General features: G+C 52.7%; 1 protein-coding gene across 3 annotated transcripts in view; it reads right to left on the reverse strand.

The window, feature by feature from the left end:
• The window catches only part of ALDH1A3 (aldehyde dehydrogenase 1 family member A3), a 37,714-nt gene extending 17,443 nt beyond the window's left edge, over positions 1 to 20,271 (reverse strand). The window contains exons 1-8 of one of the 3 annotated variants that reach the window (XM_021680501.2): positions 20,123 to 20,271; positions 14,394 to 14,498; positions 12,011 to 12,151; positions 7,454 to 7,583; positions 7,058 to 7,119; positions 4,285 to 4,413; positions 2,580 to 2,693; positions 222 to 324 (exon numbers count right to left, since the gene is read on the reverse strand). In XM_021680501.2, coding sequence (XP_021536176.1) covers positions 222 to 324; positions 2,580 to 2,693; positions 4,285 to 4,413; positions 7,058 to 7,119; positions 7,454 to 7,583; positions 12,011 to 12,151; positions 14,394 to 14,498; positions 20,123 to 20,221 — 883 coding nt within the window. In that variant the 5' untranslated portion in view covers positions 20,222 to 20,271. The remainder of the gene's footprint in view (positions 1 to 221; positions 325 to 2,579; positions 2,694 to 4,284; positions 4,414 to 7,057; positions 7,120 to 7,453; positions 7,584 to 12,010; positions 12,152 to 14,393; positions 14,499 to 20,122) is intronic. The other 2 variants (XM_044917761.1, XM_044917763.1) reach the window with 2 other exon arrangements.
• Between the last annotated feature and the right edge of the window lie 5,443 nt (positions 20,272 to 25,714).

Raw genomic sequence — 25,714 nt, forward strand, 5'->3', positions numbered from 1 at the left:
CACGTTTATCTCCAAGGCAGCTTTCTATGAGCAATAAGGCTGGTGTCTTGATCTCCATCTGCCTACTTACAGCTGGACAACCCAAGGTGGGAAAATCATCGTCATTTTGTGTGTGTGTGTGTGTGTGTGTGTGTGTGTTGGTTCTGAGCTTGCTCAAGGCAGCAGGGAGAGATTTATGGACTGTCTGAGCCCCAGCAACGCCCAGAAGGGGAGAGACTCACGGTCAGCATCAGCACACACGATACAGGGGTTCTTCCCCCCAAGCTCCAGTGTCACCCTCTTCAGATTGCTCCGAGAGGCGGCTTCTTTAACCAACTTTCCAACCTTCAGGATAAAAAACAGACCAGATGAAACCTCAGGTGGGGCCAGACCTGGCCGGGACGTTCTGGACAAGCCTAGGGCTCCCCTGCCTCTCTGCCTAGGTGCCTTAGGCCTCTAAGGCTGCCTCCCCACACCCCGGCCTCTCCTGCGTCTCCTCATGGATCGGACCTGGACATCACTGGAATCCTTGGTCCGCGCTGCTCCACTTACAGGGGCGGAGTGGGAGCCCTGGAAGGCTCAGCGATGCGCCCATAGCCACACAGCTGGCTAGTGGCAGAGGCTGCTCCTCACTGGTCCCGGTGCCTGTCCCTCCTGGAGGCAGGCTGGCCCAGCTAGTCTGGTAAAGGGCTCGAGGGGATCCAGGGGCGGCTTGGGGGATGTGGTTTCGCATGGCTCTTTGGTATGGCTGAGGGAACCTCCAAAAGTTATGGTAATAGGGGAGCTGACCTTCAGGAGGAGAAGGAGCCAATTCTCCTGTAACAAACTCAAGACTGTGGCTTCCCCAGGGCGAAGGGAGAGGACCGCTACACGGTGCGGGAACAGGACCCCTCACCAACCTCCTTCGCGTACCTGGAGGCTACCATTCCAGGCACTGCCAGAGGCAAGGCCTGGCCCATCACACAGCGGGCCCCACAGACTCAGAGCTGGGGAGAGTCTCAAGAGACCAACGTGCACGCGGATGCTTAGAGCAGACATCTAGCCAGAGGCAGGGCCGGGCTCTTCTCGGGCTGAGGCTGCTTCCCCAAAACTAAGGTGCGAGCGCATTTTAACAATTGGCCAGCTCCCGGGTGATGGACTGAATCACCTTTGGAATAGTTCCACCGTGACAGGGATTGTCCCCAGAGAGCAACAGAAGCAACACCAGTCTGCCACGAGCTGGCGAGTCCCTGTGGGGCCGAGGTGTGCTCTCAGGGCTGGATGCAGCAGGGGGACCTAGGGTGGGAAAGCACCCCATCCCCTTCTGGAGATGCCTGCCGGCTGAGCAATCCCTGGGACCACAGAGGCCACTTTCTTGTCCCTGAGGTTGGCTGCCCAGTGAGAGCACCACCCCACTGGACCCATGGGCAGCCCTATGGACACCCAGAGAAGGGGATTCAGGAGTCTCTGCAGAGACAGGATGAGTCGGCTATTGGGGGAGAAGGCAGCTCGGGCTCCTGGAGGGACTAAATTTGTGGGGAGATGGGGACACTTGCTGCTTGGGAAGCATTTATTCATTTCTTTCTCAAGCACAGAAGAAGATTAGAAATAATTCCACACAGAGCTGTGTATCAGGGCAGAGGGGGAAAGTGTTCATCTCCCTTCCCCCTGTGCCCCAGGACCTGCACAGAGGTGGCCACGGGAAGAATTTCTTGGGCATCCTTACAGACCATTTCTATTTCTCTCCACACACACTTTTCCTCATGGGATCATTCTGTAGCTACTTTCCCGCAGCTTACTTTTTTTGTGTGCTTCAACCACAGACAGTGGGCATTTTCCTTGTTGTAATGGCTATAACACCCCGTATAGAATGGATACTGTATACTGGAAGACGGGTCCTGGAGGGCTCGTGAGAACCTCTCTCTGACTAGTTGCTTTGAGATGGAATTTCTGAATCAGAAGTTTGACACTTTCAAATTTGGGATCAATAATACAATATGGCCCTGCACCTTGGGACTGCTGTGGGTGAGTGACCCGTTGGTTTCCCACAGCTTCCATTATACCAGCTATCAAGTTTTACCAATCTGGCGGACAAAAGAAGACTCCAACTTTCATTTGAATTTGCATTTCCCTGATGACCAATGAGCTAGGTCAGGCTTACTGGACATTGGGTGTTTCTCTTCTCTGAATTACCCACTGTCTCACCATTCCGTGTGCTCGTTTTTGTTTTTTTTCTTTTTTCCTTCAATTTTGGGATATTACGGATTTTAAGACTTGGAGAGCTGATAAATTCTGACTGTTTTTCTCCCAGCTTGCTATGTATCCTTTAACTTCGATTATGATGTTTGTCCTATGGATGTTTTACATTTTTATTTTATCTTACCTACCAATCTTTTCTTCTAAGGCTTCTGAGTTCTGCTAGATATTTATTTAGTTTGGAAACTGGACCAGTGACTTTATTTACTTTTTTTTTTTTTTTTTTTTTTTACTGATTGTTTTGCACTGAAGCGTGGCCATACTTAGGATAAATAAATCATAGTTTAGCTGCTCAAAGGAAAAGTTCCCAGGTCTCGGATCATATAGTGGCTGCCACGTTGGCCGACAGCCGTGAGGAGGGTTACCTCTGTGGACCCCGTAAAGGCGATCTTGCTGATCTGAGGGTGAGAAGAAATTGCTGCTCCCACCGTGGGCCCAAATCCTGGCACGATGTTGACCACTCCTGGAGGGAATCCGACCTGGATGGAAATCGAGGTGGCATTCAGAGGAGGAGAAGGGATCACACAGATGTCTACCACAGACCACACTCAGGCCGACAGAGCCAGGGCTGTAGGACGTCCCCCTCATTGGGAAGCCAGGGCCAGGGTCATTGGGAAGCCAGGGCCCAGGGTGCAGGCTGGGCCAGGGTGAGGCCCAGCTTCCTTCCAGGCAGCACCTCATAACCCAAAGCCTCTGAGCAAAATGGCGGTGAAGCTTCACAGCCCAGCTCCATTCTGTGCATGCGTGTGCGTGTGCATGTGTGTGCATGTGCATGAGCGTGTCTGTGTGGATCTATCTACACATATGTATTCTCAGGGAGAAGAGAGATACCTTGGTTACATCCTCCAAGGCTCAGAGGCCCCTGCAAAATATCCTCTCCCTGAGCTTCAGGTCCCATTTTTTAAACCCCTCCCATCAATGTTCCAAATGGCAACGCGGTATCGCTCCCTCAAAGCTCCACCTGTTGAACGTGGGCCACACCCAGAGCTGGCATATCCTGAAGGTTGGGGACAGTCACCTCTCTCACATTCACGCCTCCTGCTTTGCACCTATGAGTGCTTCTTTATTCACCAAGAACACCACAAATGAAGGCGATGGCGGGATGCTATTTAGTGAACAATTAATAAATTTACCATCTCATGCGATTAAAACACATTATTTTAAGAAAGGCAGGATTTTAGGACACGGCGTTCGAGTCTTTAGGTTTCCTCGGTGCTGTGCGTTCATGGTTGTGATTTTAGAATCTGTCAGTCTCATTAATATGATGTAATCATGTCCTACCTCCCCAGTCAAAGGAAAGTGGGAAACGGGCCAATTCCTGGCGGCTTCAGCCTGACTTCTAAGCAGTAAGGGTCCTGCTTCCCGATCGTATTAGCCCAGCTGAGAAGTGAAATGAATGGATCTTTCCTCCCATCCCTCTTTCCTTCCTGTTTCTTTTTTAACCTCTTTTGCAACACACAAGCTGGACTCAGCAGGGCTGAAGCACATTGCCAGGTGTGTCTGGAAGGAGGTGTTTCTTTGGGCCACTGGTTTCCCAGCACGGTGGCTGTGGGGCAGGGGGGGTGGGGACAGGACAATGGCCCGAGCGTGGAACACTGGTGAGGAGGCTCGGGTGAGTGAGCCCGGCTTGCTGCAGCCCCCTCAGTGGGAGCTTGCAAGATGTCCCCTCCAAGAGAACAATGGGGCCATTTCCTACGCCACAAATGCAAGGCCCAGAGAACCTCCAAATACTTGGCTCCCTCACAAGTGACCTTCCTGCAAATTCTCCAGACAGAACATTTGCTCCTAAACCATGGGTTTGAACCCATAATAAGAGTTAAGTCTCTCATTAGGATCAGTGGGAGGAATGGATGTTCTTCTAGCTCAGTGACCACAAGCCGGAGAAAGAGAGCGCACCTGCCAAGTGAAACCCAGGAAGCCATTCCCTTCCCACTCAGCTGTGAGCAGGCTGGCCCTGTCACGCACGGCTCAGCTCGACGGGGCACTTTATCTGGTGACGGTGGCCTGGTTCCTAGGAGTGGGGAGTTATCAATGACGCGTAATATTTTCTTTCTTTCTCGGATGCCTTACCTCTTTGATCAGAGAGCCCAGATAAAGGGCAGTGAGGGGGGTCTGCTCGGCCGGCTTCATGACAATGGTGTTCCCACAGCAGAGAGCAGGCGCCAGTTTCCACACCAGCATCAGCAGAGGGAAGTTCCACTAGGGACAGAACACGGAGGAGCTTGGGGGACCCCGAGCCACCCCGCCACCCTGTCCCAGAGGCCCAGCAATGTCTCCAAGAAGGATATTTGCTTTGCATGGTCTGGATTTGGGCCGTCAGAGGTAATACAGGAGTGTGCAAAGTTCAGACCTGCATTCCTGCCCTGTGCTTAATGAACTGCATTCTGGGAGATGGTAATAAGTAGTCTTTGCAAAGAGGATTCTGCTGTAGGCGCACTACCTTCTCTTGGAGGTTTATAATGCCATCAACATGTTAAAGGACCTGAAAAATACTGCAGGAATGAGGCCCGCCTCTCCTAAACTCAGATGTCACAGGATCTTCTTCTCTTCTTACAAAATACATCCTAAGCCCCCACTGAATTGCCGTTTGGTGAAATTCATGTTGGGAAATGGCGTTTCTTGTCATCTTTCAACTACAGAGGCAAGGATTCAAAATCACTGTGACAAGAAGCCTAACAAGAGGTAACAGCCACTGAGCGTTCACTCCGTTCCAGGTGCTGTTCCAGGCACTTCACAAAAACTTAACTCATTTGATCCCTACCAACCCATATGAGATAGTCCTGTTATCACCTCCATTTACAGATGGGGCACAGAAGGGAGAGGTCACTTGCCCAAGGTCACAAACTAGCAGGTAAAGGCCGGGATTCATAGCCAGCCTCGTGTCCTCTACTACCCTGCCCCTCCGAGTATCATCTCTGATGAGGCAAAATGAAACCAAGCGTCTGCAAGAGAGCAGGTAGCTTGATTCTAGCTGTCCCTCAAACACCCCCATCCCAAAGGAGTCCCTTTGGCTCCTTATGTTCCAAGGACGCCAAACAGAAGAGCTCTCTGCAAAGCTACACCCGCGGGGCTGGCCAAAGGTGGCCACCTTGTGGTCTGGCCACTATGATTTCTCTCCCAGCTCTGCCTGGAATTCCTACCACTAGACAACAAACCTAAGATCCCAGTTCCCAAGGGCCAATATGCTCGGCTAAATTATGGCAGGCATTGTTTTGGGGTGCCCCCTAATGATTGGGATCCCCTCTTCTTCCTGGACCCCCACTCCTTAGCACACAAATACCATCATCTCTCCCTCTGACAAGCAAATCGGCACCTTGCCTTAGCTTCTGCCACTTCCCTTGAAGCTTCTTGGAAGTGCGGTGCCCATATGCCTAGGTCCCCTTCTGTAAGCCCCAGCAAAGGGGTTTCCACTTGGGGTTTTCACCCCAAGCCTCCCACACCACTGTTGGTGAGCAAATCTAACAGCTGTGTTTCTGTCTTTTTTAATTCCTATGAAGGAGAGGACCCTATTGACCATAGTCTTTTTCTGGAAATGTATTCCATTCCTGGGATGCCCCCGATCCTAGCTGCTCAGACTTCTCAGTGGGATCCCCTGATAGTGTATGGGATTTGGCCCAGGCCCTCTTCTTCTCTCACTCTGCACCCCTCTCTGGATGGCCCCCCTCTCAACTTGATGGGCAGAAACACCTCTGTCCTGACCACTGCCCGTGGGTAGCTCCAGCCCTCGCCTCTCTCGAGCCCCCCACCCAAATATGCAAATGCCTGATGGGGACCCTTTGCTTGGCTTGTCCACTGGCCCCTCTATGACATCTGCCCAGGATGACCTTCATGTTTCACGGCACTCCACCCTAACCTACTTCTCTCCCAGTCTTCCTCAAATCCCCCAGCAACACCCACCACCCAGTTCCAGCCAGGACTCACCCTGAACCTCTGATTAGACACTAAACTCCACCAACTCGACCTCCTTAGGAGCTTTCAAATCCGTGCTTCTGCTTGGTCTTCAAACAGTTCCTGTCCTAGCATTTTTCTTCGCGGGGCTTCCTTCCTCAGCCTTTTAACTGACCTGCAAGTTCCTCAGGGGCAAAGCCTGGGCATGTCTTCAGTACCTGGGACCCTGGCGCCGTGCCTGCCACACAGCGGGCTCTCAGCGGTTGGTGGAAGGGACACACCTTCCTTGTCTCCACGGAGCGCACTTCCAATCCTCTCCCCACGCTGCCGCCTGTCTGCCCAGCCTCCCACCCCAGGGTTGCAGTGGCCTGGGGCTTTCTCCAACAGATGGGCAGCATCAACGCATTCCCTGGCACCTGCTGGGCTCCCCACTGCCCAGTGAATGAAGTCCAGGCTGCCATGGCTCACTGGGTGCCCAGCCTGGACCACCGGACATGCACTCGTCCTCTTCCTCACTTTGTCCCCATCTAAGTGTGGCCTCACCAGCTGTCCTGCTATTGCGCCCCTCCCCCCACCCCAGTTAGCCCAGGCACCTCGACACCCTCACTGGGGCCATTCCTACTGCTTAGAAGACCCATTTTCCTATTGAAGGATCCTTCCTCATCCTTTAAGGCCCTCTTAAAAGACCCCTGCCCTAGAGAAACTGGGCATTCCTGAGCCCTCTGGCTGGAATCCACGGTGCCTTCTGCTGTGCTCCAGGAGTCGGCCCCCTGAGAGCAGGCATGGGAGCCAAGCCATCCCGGGGACTCTCAAGCACCCAGCCCCAGGCCACAGAGCAAATGCTCTGTTAATGCCAGTGTGATCAAATCAAAACACACCAGAAACTGGTTCTAGAGGCCACAGGGGAGCGGGGCAGGATTCACACGGATCTATCTAGAAAAGTCACCATACTTACAGGAGTGATGGCCCCACACACACCTATGGGCTCATGCCTCGTGAAGCACACCACGTTGTCATCTGGAAGAGAGGTTACGTGGAGAAGAACACAGTGGGATTAATCTCGGCTGAGGGTTTTATGTCGCAAAAACACAAGAAAGAAACCCAGAAGCCCACAAAAGTGTCAGCTCCAAGTCTCATCTAGTCCACGAAGAAGAGATCTTTAGCTCAATGTTAAAAGCAGAATTCCTTAGGAGAAATCAACACAGGGCCACTTCCTTTTGCAACAAGGAAGGGGGCCCTGGGGAGGGGGGGCAGGGGTGCTGTGGAGAGGCTACCTGGAACAATGAGAAGACAGAGCCCCCGAAAGCTGCCCCCCCACCCCGATGAGGCTGCGAGTCCTGCGTTGGCTCACCTGTGGGGATGGTCCTGCCCTGTATTTTGTCAGCCCACCCTGCAAAGTATCTGAGGGTCTTAATACAGCCCTCCAGGTCGATGAAAAAGGCATGAAGGAACGGCTTCCCCGTGTCCATTGTTTCTAGGGTCTGCAGGAAAAAGACAACATCTGTGTCAGACGCAGTTTCCTTCTTCGACATCAGGGGGTTAAAGCCAGGGGGCAGGGGGTAGAGAGCCCAGTCCTAGGACACTGCGTGTGCCTTGTTCCATGTGTCCCTTCAGAAAGCAAGCCACTGCGTTTCCCATCAGACCTGGCTCAGACCGTTAAGGATTACTCTGCTTTCAAAACAGCTCAGGGGCGCCTGGGTGGCTCAGTCGGTTAAGCGGCTGCCTTCGGCTCAGGTCATGATCCCAGGGTACTGGGATCGAGCCCTGCAATGGGCTCCCTGCTCAGCGGAGAGCCTGCTTCTCCCTCTCCCTCTGTCTGCTGCTCTGCCTACTTGTGCTCTCTCTCTATCTCTGTTAAATAAATAAAAATCTTTAAAAAAAAAAAACAGCTCAGTCGGGGGGGGGGGGGGGCGTTGGCCAGGGCATGGGCAAGCGTCCCCGTGAAGGACGGCAGATGGAAGTCTGATGTGGAGCCTCCCTGGGAAGGAAGACACGGTGGCATTCGGCCTTCTGTCCGGAGCACAGCTGGGTGACCTGGCCATGAGGGTGTGCGCCCTCTGGGGAAGCTCTCGGGAGGTTAGCTGCCTTCAGGGAGGCTGGAGAGAGGGCTCGCGTCCTCTAACCAAAGGGACGCTGCAGGCTCCTCCTTTCTGCACAGGCTGACCAGCATGGCTGCGGAAAGAGCGACGGAGCCCCGAAGGGGAGAGCCACCAGCACAAAAGGCACCGTCCTCCCCAACCGGGCTGCCCAAGCCGGATGCACAGTGGGAAGGGAGCAGGCTCGCCCTTGGTGGTGAGGGAGGTGATTACCCAGGGCGAGTGGGCAGCCACTCAATGGCAGGGATTCTTTTCTATTTCCAGCCCGGGGTTTAAGAGGACCCCTTTGTCCCTCAGACAAGCGGCCCCAGTGGAGTCTGGCGCTGAAACCGCCTGTCATGCATCTCTGCAGGAAGTGGCCACCCGGACATGTAGCCTGGGGCTGGATTCTCCTTTTAGAGTCCATGTAGTGAGATGGTGACTCACTGGGGAAGAGAGGCCCCTCCGCGTGCACCTGCATCGGCCTCATCTCTGACCTTGACACCTCTGTTGTCATGTCAAGGTGCCCACACCAAGGCTAACAGAGCCGGGTGACACCTAAGGTCACCCAGCGGGGCACGGAATTCGGGGCATCTGACTTCCAGCCAGCACAGTGACCACTCCTTAGGCTGCTGCCCCAGGACATTTGCATCTGGGAAGACTGTAGAATGGCTACACAGGGTGCTCAGGGCGACTCTCAGAACTTTGCTTCAGGGAGGAGCCGAGCATTCCTAAACAGGAGCGACCACTTCCTTCACTGAGCGGCAAGCCCCCAGATCCCTCTCTGACTCAGTTTCCTCATCTGCAAAATGAGAATAATAATAATAAGAGTGGTACTTGCCTCCTGGGGCTGGGGTGAGGGCTAGGACGGGGCCTGCCCACAGGAAGTGCCATGCTAACTGCTTCATGATGACATTAATAACTGGGATGACTATGATCATCTCTCTTTCTGGCAGCTTCCTTTTTGGCAATCCTTATTTGGGGACACCGAGGAGACAGGAGTGTGAGTTGCTGAAGAGGACAGGGCCGATCTGGGTCTGGGATGGATCCCACCCCTAGAGGATGCTGCTCAGGGACCAAGTCAGGCCAAGATAACATCCAGTACACTGTACTTTGGCTCCTGTTGAGTTACATTCCAAGCTGAAACTTTTGTTTTTCCATGGGAAACCCAACCGTTGCAAATCATGCCGAAAGGTCCCGGACTGGGCTACTCTGGACAGCATCTGCAGATCTCTCAGTGGGACCAGGAGTTTATTCTTGGACCTTTTCTGGGATGGGACAGGAAGAGAAAGGCAGAGGACCTTGGCATAGCATTGTGGGGCAGTCCTGCCTCCAGTCCTGGCTGGATAGCCTTAGGTTACTTAACCTCTCTGGGCCTCAGTGTCCTCATCTCTGAAATGGGATAATAAATGTGCCTACGATAAGCCTAGTCCATGGTGAGTATTCAGCAAGCGTTGGCTATCTTTCATTATTAACTTGGGCAAGTTTGCCTCCCAGAATGACAACATGAATTTGCCAGGTTGGTTCCATGGAAAGCTATCCAAGCAAAACTGGGGTCATACTAGATTTAGGCAGGAAATTCTTTTTAAACACACAAAAAAAAGATTCACAGATGAGCGGACAGGGCTGGACGTGAGAAATCAAGTGTTAGCTACTGATGGGGACTTTTCAACAGTTATTGGGGCTTGACCGGGAGTAAACCACAGCTGCTCCCCAGTTTACTTCCCTTGACATTTTACGAGAAAAAATAGGCCTTCTGAAAAATTAACACACTGTAACCTTCAGATAGGAAAGAGTGAAGAAAAGGGCTGAGGGAACCTGCCCCGAGACTCAGTGAGTGTGCCAAAAGCTTAAAACGAGAAGGCCCAGAAATAGGGCTTGGGTTGGAAAGAGAGTAAACAGGGAGGGCCCCAATTTGGGGGCTTCCAGAAAGAGCACCCACAGAGCTAGAGTCTGGACCCCAGGTGCCTCAGGAAGGGGGAGAAAGCTGGGGCTGCTGGATCCCCCACATCTGTTTCTAAACATCGAATACAGAAGTAAAGACCTAGCTCTGTCAAAACCACTGAGCCGGCAAGAGAACATGATGGAAAGAAGCACTTCACTGCAGGAAAATGCAGGAAAACCGTATCAAGGTGGAGGGTGAGGGTGCTTTCCTATCATGTGGTCCTGGTTTGAAAAACCATATTTGCCAGTAATTCTCTTGTTCCTTTCATGATGTGGCAAAGAGCCGGATCTTATTTCTTGTGGGCAGCAAGGTCCTGATGGCGAGAGGCAACTCGCTCCATCTGCGATCGCAACACAGCCCCGCCAGGACCACGGGGCGGGCTCCCGCAGATGCAGATGATACTGACACTTGAGGACAGGGTGGGGAGGGGTGCCCAGGGCACATCCTCTCCCGCCTGCTATTAGTCCCCACGGACATTGCAGACTGATGAGCTCATGCTGGGTGAAAACAGAAATGTTTTTGAAAAAGCCAGTCTGGCAGCTTGAGAGTTGAGGCTGGCTTTCGTTGCGGGAAGAAACCAGAGGCTCCGAGGACAGAAACGCTGACCCCGAGAGGGAACCACCCTTGCCCGGGCTGGGGGGGCAAACATGCCGGACCTGGCTGGCGGGGTGGGAAGGAAGGAGGGCTGAGCTCTCTGTGCAGACGCACCCTCAGGGTGATGCAGCGAAGAGTGGCACCCCAGATACAGGGTTCCCCCACTCTCCAGCCCCAAAACACACATTCAAGCACAAAAACAATTTCGGCATCCTGGATGATGTGGTCTCCACGAAGGTAGCTACTCTACTGCTCGGTCCAGACATCAGATCAAGAGGGGAAAGAACCATTTGTTCAAATCGGAGGCTGAAAAGGAGATTTAGTCCCCTACCAACCGGGCCTCAAGGTTTGGGGCAACTTCTAAACAGGAGTCGGAGAGCCGTGGGAGGGCGGCGTGTGTAGGTTGGGAAGGACCTCAAGGCAGGAGGTGGCCCTGAGATTTCCTCTGCTCACTCACTGCAAGGCCAGAGGAAGGTCTTAGCATCCCTGTAAATCATGCATTTACAACCTATAAATGTCTTCACAGCCCGGTCTGATGGGAGCGACCCCATGTCATGGAGCAGGCTGAATTCACACGCCTATTTTGCCGCAGAGGAACTAAGATGCCTAGAAATTACTAGCCAGGACGGCATGCAGCTGGGCGTGCAGCATTGTTACGAGGATTGCTGTTCCTAATAATAGCTATCATCTACTTAGTGCTTACAGCATGCCAGGGACTCTGCTAAGGATTTTAAGTGGATCATCCTCACACCATTTAAGTATCATTATTATTGGTATCTCCCATAAAGAAATATATGCTCAGAGAAGTAAAGCAACTTGTCCAAAGTCACACAGCTAGTAAGGGGCAGAGCTGGGATTTGAACTGAGGTCTTTCATAGCCTGAGGTGCCCCATAACCAGGTTACCCTGCCCTCACCATCAGTCCGCGCATGCTCACCACTGCCCAGTTCAAGGGTGAAACAGGGGTGATTTTTAAGTTCTATGGGAACAGTGTTTTCTATGTTAAGGGGTGGCATCTATTTTAATAAGAATTCGAAAAAAATATACCAGCACATTAAACCTGTAATTTCACGGATCTTGTCACTTAGGATGAAGTGCAATTTAACAGTAAAAGAGATTTCATGTTAAAAAAAAAAAAAAAAAGGTTAATTTCATAGTACAGGTAGGACCAGGATATGGCCTAGCCTCAAAGGACCTGACACATACACCTCCACACAAAACCAGCGCCCTGGGCCTCCCAAGCCCCGCAGGGGCCAGGTGGTCCCACACGTGCCCGCCCATGGGCGTGTACTCACAGCCAGGATGGCGCGGTCCCTCTCCACAAGGTCAGCCAACTGATGCAGGAGCCAGCCACGGCCCAGGGCATCCAGACGGCGCCAGGGCGAGCCCCTCTGGAAGGCAGCGTGTGCGGCCTCCACTGCCTTGTCCACGTCGGGCTGAGAGGCCAAAAACCAGAGTGTCACCTTTTGTCGCGACTGCGTTTTGGGAGAGCTCAGCCGTCAGTTACAGAGAACAGCAGAGAGCTGCGTCCAGCACACAGCAGGGGAAGGGGGGTTGGTGGCGGTCAGTTGGAAGGTGGCAGCTAGGTTCGAGACGGCTGGACCACCCCCCCCCCACCCCGTCTGGGGCTTTCAAGTGACTTTTTCCTTCTTTACATCTTGAGTCTTTTCCAAGATTTCTACAATGGCCAAGTATGAGCTTTCCTTCTGATTATAAAAGCGTTTTAAAATAGTTTATTAGAGTACCGACCTTAATTATTTTTCTTGGTGACCCGAGTAGGAAAAGATTTTCCACTTGCTCGCTCAGTTTAGACACACACACACACTTCCACAGTTCATCAGTTAGGTGGGAAATGTCTATCTTGGCATTTTATTCAAGCTGAGGACTGTGGTCCCATAGTGAGAATGGGGCAGGAGTGCTTCTCGGGATCTCGGAACTGACCGCATCGGAAAAGTCCACAGACAGGGAGGATCTGGAACTTTTTCTCTGTCTTCAGCCTCACCTCCAACCCCACCCCCCACCTCCACCCACCCCACCCCCTGCCCGGGGGGGCAGAAGTGTGGCGCCATTCCATGGGCAAGGAACTGGATTTTCTGTGCACCCATAGAAGAATTACAATGGAACCTTCTTCTTAAAAGGCAAGAAGTTCGAGAGCTGTTTAGTCAGAGCTGTTTAATGTCACCCATTCTTACTGCAGGAACTTGAGTTCGAGGCTCTGGTTGCTGATGAGCAACGGATCATCCCCCAGACCCCTCTGAGCCTCACTTCCCTAGGAGAGTACAACAGGCAAGAGCTGCCCGATGCAGTCAAGAGGGACACTCCACCAAGATTCTGTGTCTCCAAAGCTTGGAGGCAAGTGAAAGCTTTGGCAAGGGAGATACTAGCACTTTGAATTCCTTGTCCCAGGCTCTGGGGGTGGAGGCCAGGGCCTCTCCAGCTGCAGGGGACAGGACAGCGTCTGTTTCCGGGTGCTCAGAGCAGTTCCTCAGACCAAGGGAAAAACCAGAGCCTGGGGCAGGGATCTCATTCTCCTCTTTGATACCTGGGTCCTGCACCTGGGAATCACCCACTGGGAATCCTGCTCCACATCATGTCCCCCATGCCCCAGATGCCCCACGTCCTCACGTCATAGAAAGATGAGCTCCTCGATGCTATTACCTTGTAAACAGAGCTTAGCTTGAGGCACATGCGCACGGGAGGTTCTGGATGGGTAGAACCACTGTGTGTTTCCTGCCTGTCAGAGAACTCTCACTTGTGGGATCCAATTCAAGCCTATTTTAGACATGTCTTCCACCCCGTCCACATTCAACATTACCCCTACATGTACAAGAACATCAGATGATTACTCTAGCGGTGGAGGAGAGGTTTAGATTTCCCTTCTCTCCTTAGAAAAGCTTTACCTTCAAACTTCCCTCTAATGCCACGTATATTTAAAAGCGTCTGCCTTTGGCTCAGGTCATGATCCCACGGTCCTGGGATTGAGCCCCGCATCGGTCTCCCTGCTCGGCAGGAAGACTGCTTCTCACTCTCCCACTCACCCTGCTTGTGTTCCCTCTCTCCCTGTGTCTCTCTCTGTCAAATAAATAAATAAAATCTTTAAAAAAAAAAAAAAGATACTTTCCGGCTTTGAAATGTATCAAGGACACCATCAGAAGTCCGTTATATATATATAACTACATATATAGTTATAAAGACTATAGCTTTCCGTGATCATTTCAGGTTCTGGTAGAAAGGAAATCTGGTGATTGCATGATATTATTACCCCTGCATGACTTGGTTAGCAAGTCTTTTTCCCTGCGAGCCTTTCTCTTTCAAGTGTCTCCTGCCAGAATGCTGCATTTGGTGAAACATACCAGCCGGAAATGCTTTCTGGAAAGAGGGTTTCATGCCTCCAGGTTCGAATCATTGATAAAAACCTTTCCCTTAGCCATGTGACGAGGATAGCTGAGGTCATCCTTATAGATGGGGAAACATCTATCAAAGGAGAGTGACTCTCTGCAGTGGATCGCCCCTAATTGATCCCATTCTGGGCCGTGTGTGTGAGAAGCAGCTAACTCAGGTCCTACCCTGAGTATGGGCCAGGTCTGTCTTACAGCTAAGCCAAACAGCCTCCTTATCCTCTAGTTATCTGTAATTTAATTACTTGGGGGGGGGGTGGGAGTTCGGGGCAGCACTCACCTTATCTCCTTCTTCTACTTCACATATTTTTTCTAGAGTTGAAGGATTATATGTGGCAAACTTTTTTCCACTCTTGGATTCGTGCCATTCATTGTTGATGAATATCTAACCAGGAAAGGAAGTTGTAATGCATTAGGGCTTAAATCAAAATCATATCATTCCAACATGCTGAGGACCTTAGGTAACGTCTTGTCCTCCCCCACCCTCCTCCTCCCCCCTCCCTCACACTCTTTTACAGATGGGACCTGGAGGGGAGATGGAATCACATGCCTAACCAGGAACACACTCAGAATTAGAATCCAAGGCTCCTGAGTTCTAATACATTTTCAGAGAACTACTTTTCGTCCTAATGAAACTAAAGTCATTTAGAATTTTTCTAAACATTGTGTCCTCTTTTTATTTATTTATTTTAAAGATTTTATTTATTCACTTGACACAGAGAGAGAGAGCACCAGCGCACAAGCAGGGGGGAGGGGCAGAGGGAGAGGGAGAAGCAGGTTCCCCAAGCCAGACTCGATCCCAGGACCCTGGGATCATGACTTGAGCCGAAGGCAGATGCCTAACCGGCTGAGCCATTTAAATCATTAACATGGATTCAAGAAGGAAGAGCCGAGTTAAATAGTTAAAGAGTATAAGTTAAATCCTACACCCTCATTGGGAGGAAGACCAAATAGGTTTATACATATAAAGTGCCAAGGGATCTTCCTGCCCTTGAAGGGTAGGTCAGCAGTGAGCACTCCCTTCTGTCTCCTCCCTGTTGAAGAAACCCCCAGCCAGATTGCCAAGGAACTGGCTTTCTACCAGGATCTTCCTATATTCCTTAATCTTTGTTGGTGTATATCGTACTCCTCCCACAGTCTATTTAAAATGCCTTTTTTAATGCTGGCTTTAATAAAAGCCCGTGTTGGAATATAAAGATAGATATTTGGGCTGGGAAGTGTTCTGGTTGTATGAACAGATGTAGCAAATAACCGTTTATATCTAGAACCAAAGAACCTACAAAAATCACTTCGGAGTCTCAATTATCTAGAACACAGCTGAGAACAAGGACGTTAAAAATAAAAAAGACATCATGAGCAAACTAAAAGGAATTCACAGAGTTCCCACGCTGAAAGGTGTGTACTATTTACTCTTAGTTTACTCTAACTGCTAACTGCCTTAAAAAAGTACCGCAAAGAGAGAGCCTTCAGAAAAGAACCAGGAACAGAGGTGACAGATAATACACAAAACACGTTCTGACAACGTGGAGGTCCCGGCTATCCAGATGATCTGCTGCTGAACCGGCATGGGACAGGCTGATCCTCACAGCCCTTCATGGTGTCACAGAGACCCCAGTCACAGACACAAGGAAGACACTTTAGAAGCATTTCCATCAAACAAAATGCCACCAATAATTTCTAAGTACACACCTAGCTCATCGAATTCCATTTCTGTATCTATAGGCATATCTTTTATCTCTCTTTGAGTCATGTAAAAGAATCGTGTCCCTCCGAGGGCTAATTTCAATTACTGTGAATTTTATTCATTTAGAACACTTGACTCCCCAGTGATGATAGACAAGAGGGGAGACATCTCATCCAGAGTGCGGCTTGGTTACGGTCTCTGCCCTGGGCTCTCCTGTAAAAACTCCAAAGCTCACTGGGAGAGAAACTCGCTCTGGGAAGCTGCTGGGGGAGACCGTTTTGATCACTCTCCCCAGAAAGCAGGGAAGGCTCAGTAGGGTGGGGACAAAGCACAGAAGGCCAGATCTTGTGGGGCAGGTGGGCAGAGGCACCCTGTCCCGCGTGTGGAATCCAGAGCTGAGAGCATCCCTTGCCTGTAGGATGTGCCCATCCGACTTCTGGAAGCTCAGTGCCTTCAACAGGAGGCCAGGCCCCCAGGGAAGCACGTGGAATCGGCCAGGCTACAATTACAGGTTTATTCTTCCAGCTGAAACCAAATCCAAGAGTTCACTCTTGCCATCCAGCAAGCAATCACTCGGTAACAGTGAGAAATTAATAAGTGGAGAAGAGAGGTTCAGTTAGCATGGGGAGGGAAGTGCAGCCAGAGAGAGAGGCCCATTTGTCGGAAGATGAAATTTCGTGGGTTAGAAAATACAGACCATCAGTGAAAACTGCTGATTCTAGATCCTTCCTGGTATCAATTCCAAGGGGGAGGGAAAGTGAGAAGATGGTAGAAGAGAATATAAATAAGGAGGATGGAAACAGATTGCAACGATCAGATGTCTGTTACACTTCACCTCCAAGCATGGTCTTCCAAAAAAAAAAAAAATTACTTGGTCAGTCATGACATTGATCTGTAGTCCCTCCTAATGAGCGACTTAAAAAAAACAGTCAGACTCCTCAGCTCTGACCATATTTTCCCATCGCGAGGTTGCCAATTTAGCAAAAATTTTTTTCTGTATACTACGCTAGTAAGTAATCTTGTAAGTGGTTTCTACTGTTGATTTTCTCTCCGCTAAAAACAAAACAAAAACACAAATAAAGTAGGGGTCAGTAAGTGTGGTCTACCAATTATGCTGTCTATACTGTTTTTAGCCCCAAATCAGGTTAACATGTCCAGAAAAACAAACAAAACAAAACTGTTCTCCTCGACTTGTGAATTGGTATCAGATAAACCTTATGGAGGTATAAAAATTAGGTTCCGGGATTCACATTTTACTGAAGGAGTGGAATGGCATGTCATCCGGGCTGAGCTAGAAACCACAGCGGCTCTGAGGAGCCGGGTGCCCCGGGGTGAAGGTGAAGATGGTGGCCACGCAAGTGAGGTCTGTTGATGCCATTTACAGTAACCTCCACTGGACTTCAGCTAAACCCAAAGGAGTTATGTTTTCAGAACAGGAGATCGGAGCGAATTGTAGCTTTTATAAAAGAGATCAGAAAATCGGGTGTTTGAGTGAACCAGAAACTCTTAAAGAGAATCTCTGTTACTGGAAGGCATTTTCTAAAGAAAGGAAAGGACCCCCCTCCTAAAGTGAAAGAGGCTGCTATCCTCTGAGATCTGGTGGAAGGGGGATGCCGAAGGGGATTCCCCCCCGCCACCCCCTATCAGAGTCCCATAGCAGAGCCCAATATGCAAATGTGAGAATAGGGGCACCTGGGTGGCTCAGTCAGTTAAGTGTCTGCCTTTGGCTCAGGTCACGATCTCGGGGTCCTGGGATCCAACCCCGCTTTGGGCTCCCTGCTCAGTGGGGAGCCTGCTTCTCCCTCTCCCTCTGCCCCCCCCCCATGCTTGCTTGCTCTCTCTCTCTCTCATAAATAAATAAAATCTTTTTTTTTTAAGATTTTATTTATTTATTTGACAGAGAGAGAGACAGCGAGAGCAGGAGCACAAGCAGGGGGAGTGGGAGAGGGAGAAGCAGGCTTCCTGCTGAGCAGGGAGCCAGATGCGGGGCTCAATCCTAGGACCCTGGGATCATGACCTGAGCCGAAGGCAGACGCTTAACGACTGAGCCCCCCAGGCACCCAATAAATAAAATCTTTTAAAAATGTGAGAACAAATGAAGAAGTTATGACAAGGTCGTCCTTCTGGAAACTGGACTTTTGCTGGGAAATGTTATCCCCAAGGCTGGGGCTCAGACCCACCATTTCCGGCATGTCCTCCGTTAGCAAGAAGCTCCATGAGTCGGGTTTGAAAACTAACAGGACTTTAAGGGGCTCTCACACTCCACCCCTCCGCACTGCCTGCCCCACTGCGGGCCCTGGGCCTCGGTTCTGCGGTTCTGACTCTCCTGCTTCTTTCCTAGGCCCTGTCTGTCGCCCCTCCAGCCAGAGGCTCCCTAGCATTGCTGGCCAGGCTTGCTGTCCCTCGGCCACCACCCCGCTGGCTGCCTGGGCCCCACAGCTGCTGGGGTAGGCCTCTGCGGTGGTCAGCCTGCGGGCCGGGAGCAAGGACAGAGCAGCTGGAGGCCTCACCCTCCACAGGGAAGGAGGGTACAGTGGCCTGGTGTCAGGCCCTAGTCGCCTTCCTGGCCTGGGAGCCCCTGAGCATCTCAACGCCTCTCCCCAGCCTTAATCACACAGCCGGTTCTGCTCCACCAGGAAGAGGGGGCACCCAGCAAGACAACAGACACTGGTCACTCTGTGAATCCGCTAAGATCCTCCTCTCTATCCACTCGTGAAGGGCCATAAAGAATTGCAGAGAAAGAAGGAAACTATCCATAGGTGGCTGCATTGCTCTGATAGGACTCAGAAAGGTAGAAAGGCAAAGGACAGTAACATAGCAATTTCCGGCTTCTGTAGCATTAAAAAACAAAAACCTTACAAAACAAAAATAAAACCAAACGGCACCACCACCACCACCACCACGACGCCAGCACCAACAGCCTAACGATCTGAGAAGAGGTAGGTACTATTCTGACTGTTCCCAGAATGGGTGATGGAATTTTCGCTCTGAAGCGGATACCACTAGGGAAACTACGTTAAAAATAATCTCCAGCCTTTCTGGTGAAGTGTCTCTGTTGATTAGGGAGCCCTCTGAAAACAGTTAATTTAAATGTCATGTGATCAGAGGCAGAGCCGACATGAAGTGCCAAGAGACCAAGATCTGAAGGCCACACATAGTGGCCTGCAACTTTCTCCGCTTGATTAAAACTATTTGAGAGACATAATTGCTACTTTTGAAAGTAAAATTGATGGGGAAATTTTCTCAGTGCTGTGTCAGCTGGAGTTGGGGGGAGGGTATGGATAAGATGCAAATTAAAAAAAAATTAAAAGGAGGGAAAGTTGGGGAAAGAGAAGCCAGCCGAGACTCTCGGCCTGCGACCCTGCCGCGCTCCCCGCCCCAGTCCACAGGCTCCGAGTGTCCTCCCACGGGACGCGCTGCCCGCAGCCCTCCTGAGCCTGGGCTCCAGGCCTCGCCATCTTCCTTTCTGCCCTAGGCAGGTGATCTCACCGCTTTGCCAACGCTCCAGCCTCCCAGCCCAGCGCAAAACAGCAGAGACTCCACAGGGCCGCGGCGCGGTGGGGCCTGGCCACCCGCGGCTTCCCAGGCCGGTTCGGACACCATCGGGAAGCATTCTCTGTCGGTCAACACCAGGGCCGCGGGCCTCCAGGGCAGTTTCAGCAGTGCTCACCTTCCTACTCCCCCGGGCTCTACTGGAAAGCTAGGTAGGCCAAGCACCGAAGGTACGACGTCTCGCCCCGTGCTCCCGATGACACGGTTCTGGAGTCTCCAAGTCGCAGCTCCCCAGGGCAGACCGAGCTCTCAGACCAACTCTCGGTGTTCTCGGGCACCCTCTGACCCTCCCGAAGCCCGACCCGCTGAGCCCCCGAAACCGTGCCGCAGGGCCTGCGGGGAGACCAGGGGTACGGCGGCCCGCACCTCGGCTCGCCTTCCAAGCGGGCCCTGCAAGGGCACGTCGGGGCCGCGGCGCGGGCGCTGCGCAGCGTCCCTCGCCAGGCTTGGAGGCTTAGAGCGCTGAGCCCCGCCGCCCGAGAGCCCGTCCCGGAGTGCGGATCGCGGAGTCCCTTCGGGGTGCGGGTGGACGCGTTCCCGCCGAGCAGGTCCTGCGCCGCCGGACGCGGCTTCGAGAGGGCCGGACCCAGGCGGAGAGGCTCCGGTCATGGGAGCGCCGGGCGAACTCGGCTGAGGGCGCGCCGCCCGCAGCGCTCCGCACCCTCGGAGCGGAGCGGCTTCCCCGCCTGCTGGCTCCTCGTCCCCGCCACCCCGGCCGGACCAGCCCAGGGCGGAGCCAGGCGACCGTCGGGTGGCATGGGCGCCCGCCTCACCTTGGTGAACTTGACCTCCAGGTTTCGGACAGGGCGCGGCAGGGCAGGCGGCTTCCTGTCCGGCTGCCCGTTCTCCATGGCCCCGTTGGTGGTGGCCATGGCTCTTCTGCGCTCCCCGCCCCGAGGCGCCCGAGTCTGTGGCGCTGGCTCCCGCCCGGATGGTGCGCAGCCTGCTCGCGGGGTGACAGCTCCGCGCCGCTTTATGGAGCGACCCACGCCTCCCGCCCAAGGGGGCCGTCTAATTGGCTGCAGGACGGGAGGAAGGGAGGGCGGGCGGGAGGGGAGGGGGCCGGCCCGCCTCACCCCACCCCGCCCGCCGCCCCTGCGGGAGCCCGGCCACCGCGCCGCGCGCTCCCCCGCCCCCCGGAGGCTGCCCTTGGAGGAGCTCCCCCGAAGCGCCGCCGGGCCCCGGAAGTGCCAGGGTTCGGGCAGCGGGCCAGGGTAGGGAGCGGGGGCGCCGGGGCCGACAGCGCCCGGCTCTCTCCCCGAAGTCCGGCGAGCTCGCCCCGCCGCACCTGCCGCCCCCTGCCCGCCGCCGCTCCGCGCTCTCGTCTGACTTCGGTCGGCGCGCCGCGCTCCGGGAATGCGCTCCTCCCCCTCACCCCGCCGGGCCCCCCCCCCCCCGCCCCGGCCAGGGGTCGGGGCGCCCCCCTGGGCGGCCCCCGCTCCGCAGCCCACGTGCCTGGGGGCCTAGAGTCCCGCCGCCCGGTCCCAGCTCTCAGGACAGACGCCCGCCGAGCGCCCCACTCGGCCCCTGCTGGGACGGCCGCCTGGGCGCGCCTGGCCCAGATGGCCCGACTTTCCCCGTGGCCCTGGGGCTTCACACGCCGAGGGCCCAAAGGCCGGGAAAAGCGTTTGGCCTTTCCTGTGCCGCGCTGGGCCTCTGACCTCAGCAGCCGCAGCCCGCCCTGCTGCCGGGGCCCTGGGTGCAATTATTTTGACTTTTTAAAACGCATAAATTACACCTCAATTTAACCGAATGAAAAAAACAAAGAAAGTACGTGGGATCTTTGCAGCTTTGTGCTTTAAGAGTTGACGCTTTTGTCCCTCCGGTAGGTTGCTCATCATTTCCCAGGGAAGCAGAGGCCTGTCCAGCGCCTCTCCTTTTGCCCTTTGGGAAACGCTACGCCAACCCCAGGGACTTGCCCCGGGTCCCATCTGAGACATGGAAGTGGCTTCTCATGCTTGTCATACCTCAGGTTTCTGGAACAAGGATGTGGGGCATGAACTCCGCAACAAAAGCAGGGGTTTAATCCCCAGTTAGGCTCAGCCCCTCAGCCTATTTCCTTCTGTGAGTAATCTCAATAGCGAGACGGCGGGAAACGGAGGCACTCCTTACTGTCCCGCTGATCTTTCTGTTGGTTTTGCCGTCCAGGTGCCGTCCCGGTGTCCATCTCTGTCTCCTCTCTCCCTCCTCACTGCAGTGCTACTGGGTGTCCTTCTAGAGAGTGGAGTAAGTACGCTGTTAAGCTTGTGCAAACCCTTCATCAGATCACCTGCCCGCTGAGGGTGAAAGGGTCCTATGCTGTATGGGTTAGAATGCACAAGTGAGGCAGGGAAAGGGGATAATGGGTGCCCTCCTTCGGTTAGGGACTGACCCGCCTCAGTGAGTCTGCCATCCATGCCAGGCTCACTAACAGAGCAATGCTGCCTCTTTCTTCCGCTGCTCCTACCAGTGCCTGGGCTCCCTGCCCCGCCTGACCGGCCCTGTGGCCCCCATTCAGCTCTCTTGGAAACACGTGGGCGCATGTCTCATGTCAGGGCCCCTGGCTGGATGCTGAGCCCCAGCGTCTGGGTGTCTGGGCCCAGGAAGGCCTGCGGGGTCCTGCAGCAGATTCTCCCTGCCCTGAGCGCAGGGCCCCAAGGCTGGCGGGGGCACCAAGCATGAACAGGCTGTAACTGGACAAGCTTTCTAAGTCGGTCCTTAGAGGAATTCCGTTGCACCAACTCCTATTCCAAGAGTTTCTGGGGGATCCTGGATGGTTGAACTTACGTCACTTGTGCCAGGCTTAAAAACAAGTCTGAAGATTTGCGGAGGAAATTCTGTTACCAGCTGCTGGATGGATGGGGAGAGGCAAACAGGGCGGGGACTTAGAACCCTGCTCTCCTAGAGAGCGGAGCCTGTTTGCTCGAAGGTAGACAGCTGCCACCTTGCTCATCATGAAGTAAGGAACAGAGGCCGCCTCAACTCACACCCAAAGACACGCTTGTGACCTGCAGCATCGGGGCTTGGGGGCCAGCGGCAATGACACCGACCAAGTCACCTGCAAATCCTCCTGCTGACAGCCACCCGCACGGTCCTGGGAGCCTGGGATGGGAGCAGGGCCCTCGGCCATAGCAGGGAGCTCCCAGCAACAGGTCAGGAGGATGAGCCGGGTGCCAGACTTGTCCAGACCAGCAGGCTACCGCTGCTGCCATGTCTGGCCACCCAGTGGGAGGGATGAAGGCAAGATGCTCTTCTCCCCATTTTACAGGTGAGTAAACAGAGGCATGCAGATACTTGCCCCAGACAGCAGCAGCTGTGGAGGAAGCAAGGCCAGACTGTGTGGGGGTGGGTGGGGCAGACTGTGGAGGAGGGATTCCTCTCGCCTTCTGCTGTCAGCAAGGTGAGCGCCTGTGTCCCGTGGCCGCATGTCTCTGGAGCAGCACAGAGCGGAGTGAAGGTACGGGTACAAAATGGTGGCAGCGTCCCTGGAGACTGTGCCTTTCTTAGGGACCAGACCTGAGGTCCTGGCCTCCGAGGTGGTCACCGCCGTTGCTAAGGGAGGAGGAAGGACCCTTTCCTCCCACAGGCTGCCGCTGGGTGTCTGGGGGCCAGAGAGAGTGCCGGAACACCAAGGCACCAGAGGCCCAGCCCCTTCTGCCCACATCCCCGGTCTAGAGTCCAGCTGTGTGTTCTTGGGCCGGACACTTCATCACTCTGAGCTTCGCTTTCTTTTTCGATAAAATAATCTCCTTCCCACTTCAGTGATTGGGAAAGCTCAAGCGAGAGAATGGTGCAACGGAATGCCTTATAAACTGTAAAGTGCTGTCTAGATGCCCGGTTCTTCATTTCGCCATTCTTCTTGGAGACTGATTTCCTCTCAGCAGACTTTTCTTCTGGGACATCAGTGAGCTCCCCTGGCTTCTCTGACTTGTGGAAACTTCTCTGATCAGCAGTCACTCTGCTAATGTCATTGTGAAAATATTCTTTTTATTTTGTATTCAGCTCTATGGTGCTGCTATTATCTGGCTTCTTGGCATGTCTAATTAGGGGTCCGAGACATTGCATGGTGAGGGCGTGTTTGTTTGATGAACACTCAGTAAAAGTAATCATGAAGAAAAAACTAAGATAAAATCAAAGTTAGATTACCTCTCCACCCCTCCCCCGGCATTGAAAGCCCCTCCTAATTCCATTGTAAACTCATAAAACATTGTGGGAGATACGGAGAGTCTGTAGCCAATGTAATTAATGACGATGGCGATAATCATGGATCCCGCATTTGTTATACTTTATTTCAAGTCTGGTACCTAAGCCTCAACAGGGTGCCCAGAGATCTCTGGAAGGTCCTCAGCATCCCCACAGCTGGTGGCCAGCTGCAGAACTGCCTCTCGAAGACCACTCACCTCACCCAGCATCTAGAAGTCAGGGCCAGGCTCTGGGGCCCCTGGGTGTTCAGAACACTTTCATGGAAAGCCAGGCTCCTCATGGGGAGGGTGGTTCTCTGAAGTTGGGAAGCAGGGTGCCTCAGGGCAGGCGACTTAACCTCAGTTTTCTTGGCTATAAGATGGGCTGAGAGGTGCCCTCGAAATGAGGGAAGATGAACTTTTCTGCAAGCATCTCCTCCCTGGTGTCGAGGAGGTAGATTCCACCTTTCATGTGACTTGTTCAGTGTGGCCTAAACTTGACTTGAGTAGGGAGCTACTTGGCTTTCACACTCACTGTAAGTCAAGGTCCATGAAGACCACTCTGTGCTTCTCCATCATTCTGTCCTCAGGGAACATGCGAACCGAGCTGTTTTCCTGTGAGTTGTCATCAGTGATTACGCCAGAGACAGGAGCATCCAGGCCTGAAGAAGAAGAGCTAGTGGACACCCAACCACGTCAAAGTGGAAAGGGCCACAGCACCACTGTCTCAGCCACTTCCTTCTCAGGTCCTTTCTAGACCTGAGGGAAAATCTTCACACACAATATTGGTCTGAGGTAAATCAGGTTCAGACCACGAAGAAGCAGAGAAGCAACTACATAAAAGCAGAGGATCCATCAAAATATTTGTGGGTCAGGCCTTTGGTTAGGCCCTACACACACTCAGTTTGACAGTTTACGGGTGCTGGAACTTTCCCCCTGAGGGTCCATCTTCCACCAGTAACCCCAGGGATTAAGAGTTGTGACAGGGCCAGGAGAGGGCATGGCAGGTAAAGCAGAGACAGCTGGTTGATCACCCAATTCTTTCCTTCCTTCCTGCCAGTAGAACTTCATATTATTGCAGACAGCGCTGTGCTTTGATAAAACATACTTTCCAGTCTCTCTTGCAGACAGGAGTGGTTAATGAGATATAAGCCAAAGTCTTTGGTTTTGGCTCCTGAAGGAGCTCTTTTCATGGGGCTGAGTCAGCTGAGAGGCTCTTCTTCTTTCCTGCTGCCTGGAACATAGATGTGAGGGCTGGGGCTCTTGCAGCTATCTTATGACCATAAAGCAATTCTGAGAATGGAAGTTATATGATAAGGAACTTGGAGCAGACACACAAGAAGAGTCTATGACCCTAGAACCAGGCTTTGTGCCTGGGATTTCCTCCTTGGATCTCTTTCACGTGAGCACAGGGTAGATCCCTGTCCTATTTCAGCCTGCTTTTTGGGCTTTCTGTTATATGTGGTTGAATCTAATCCTAAGTGATGCAACTGGCTACTTAAATCATGCTATATCAGCAAGACTAAAAGAAACAAACTTCTAAACCCTGGTGGAATAATTATGTTTTCTTTATATGCAATAAGCAGCACATTTGAAATCTTATCACCATCTCTACCTTTTCTGGCTTTAATTAAATGTTCCGAATACCTGTGCTCGGGTTTATAGTAAATTAAAAAACAAAGGTGAAACTAACCCTGGGATGGAATAAATGAAGGTAACTCACCCACTCATCCACAGTTTTGATTACCTAAATTGGATGCTGATGTCCTTCCCAGGGAAGAGAATCTTTATAAGGCTGGGCAGGTAGCCCACCATCCTATGGTGCCCATGGGGATTAGCTGTTGGACCTGCACCCTCCAGCCTACTGAGTGAGTAAGGTACCAATGCCTAGAGAACGAATGTGACTGAACAGGTCCCTGGGCCACCCAGATCTGGAAGATGCTTGGCCAGGCCAGCACTCAATCCAGGCAGCAAGAAGTCAGACTTCCGGTTTTAAAGTACACAAAATGTCACTACATGTAATCATTGCATCTCCCTCATAACATTCCACACTTCTCAATATTGCCACCGGACTTTCTCAGTGACACGAAGAAAGTTTGTTGTTCGCCAAATTTGCAACCCTCTTCGAAATTCAGGGATTCTGAGTTTTGAACCAAATTTGAATTATTCGGGGGGTGAGATCAATTTATTCTGGAAAAACACACT

This window comes from Neomonachus schauinslandi, chromosome 9 (assembly GCF_002201575.2).
Source record: "Neomonachus schauinslandi chromosome 9, ASM220157v2, whole genome shotgun sequence".
In the NCBI taxonomy this organism is placed as follows: Eukaryota; Metazoa; Chordata; class Mammalia; order Carnivora; family Phocidae; genus Neomonachus; species Neomonachus schauinslandi.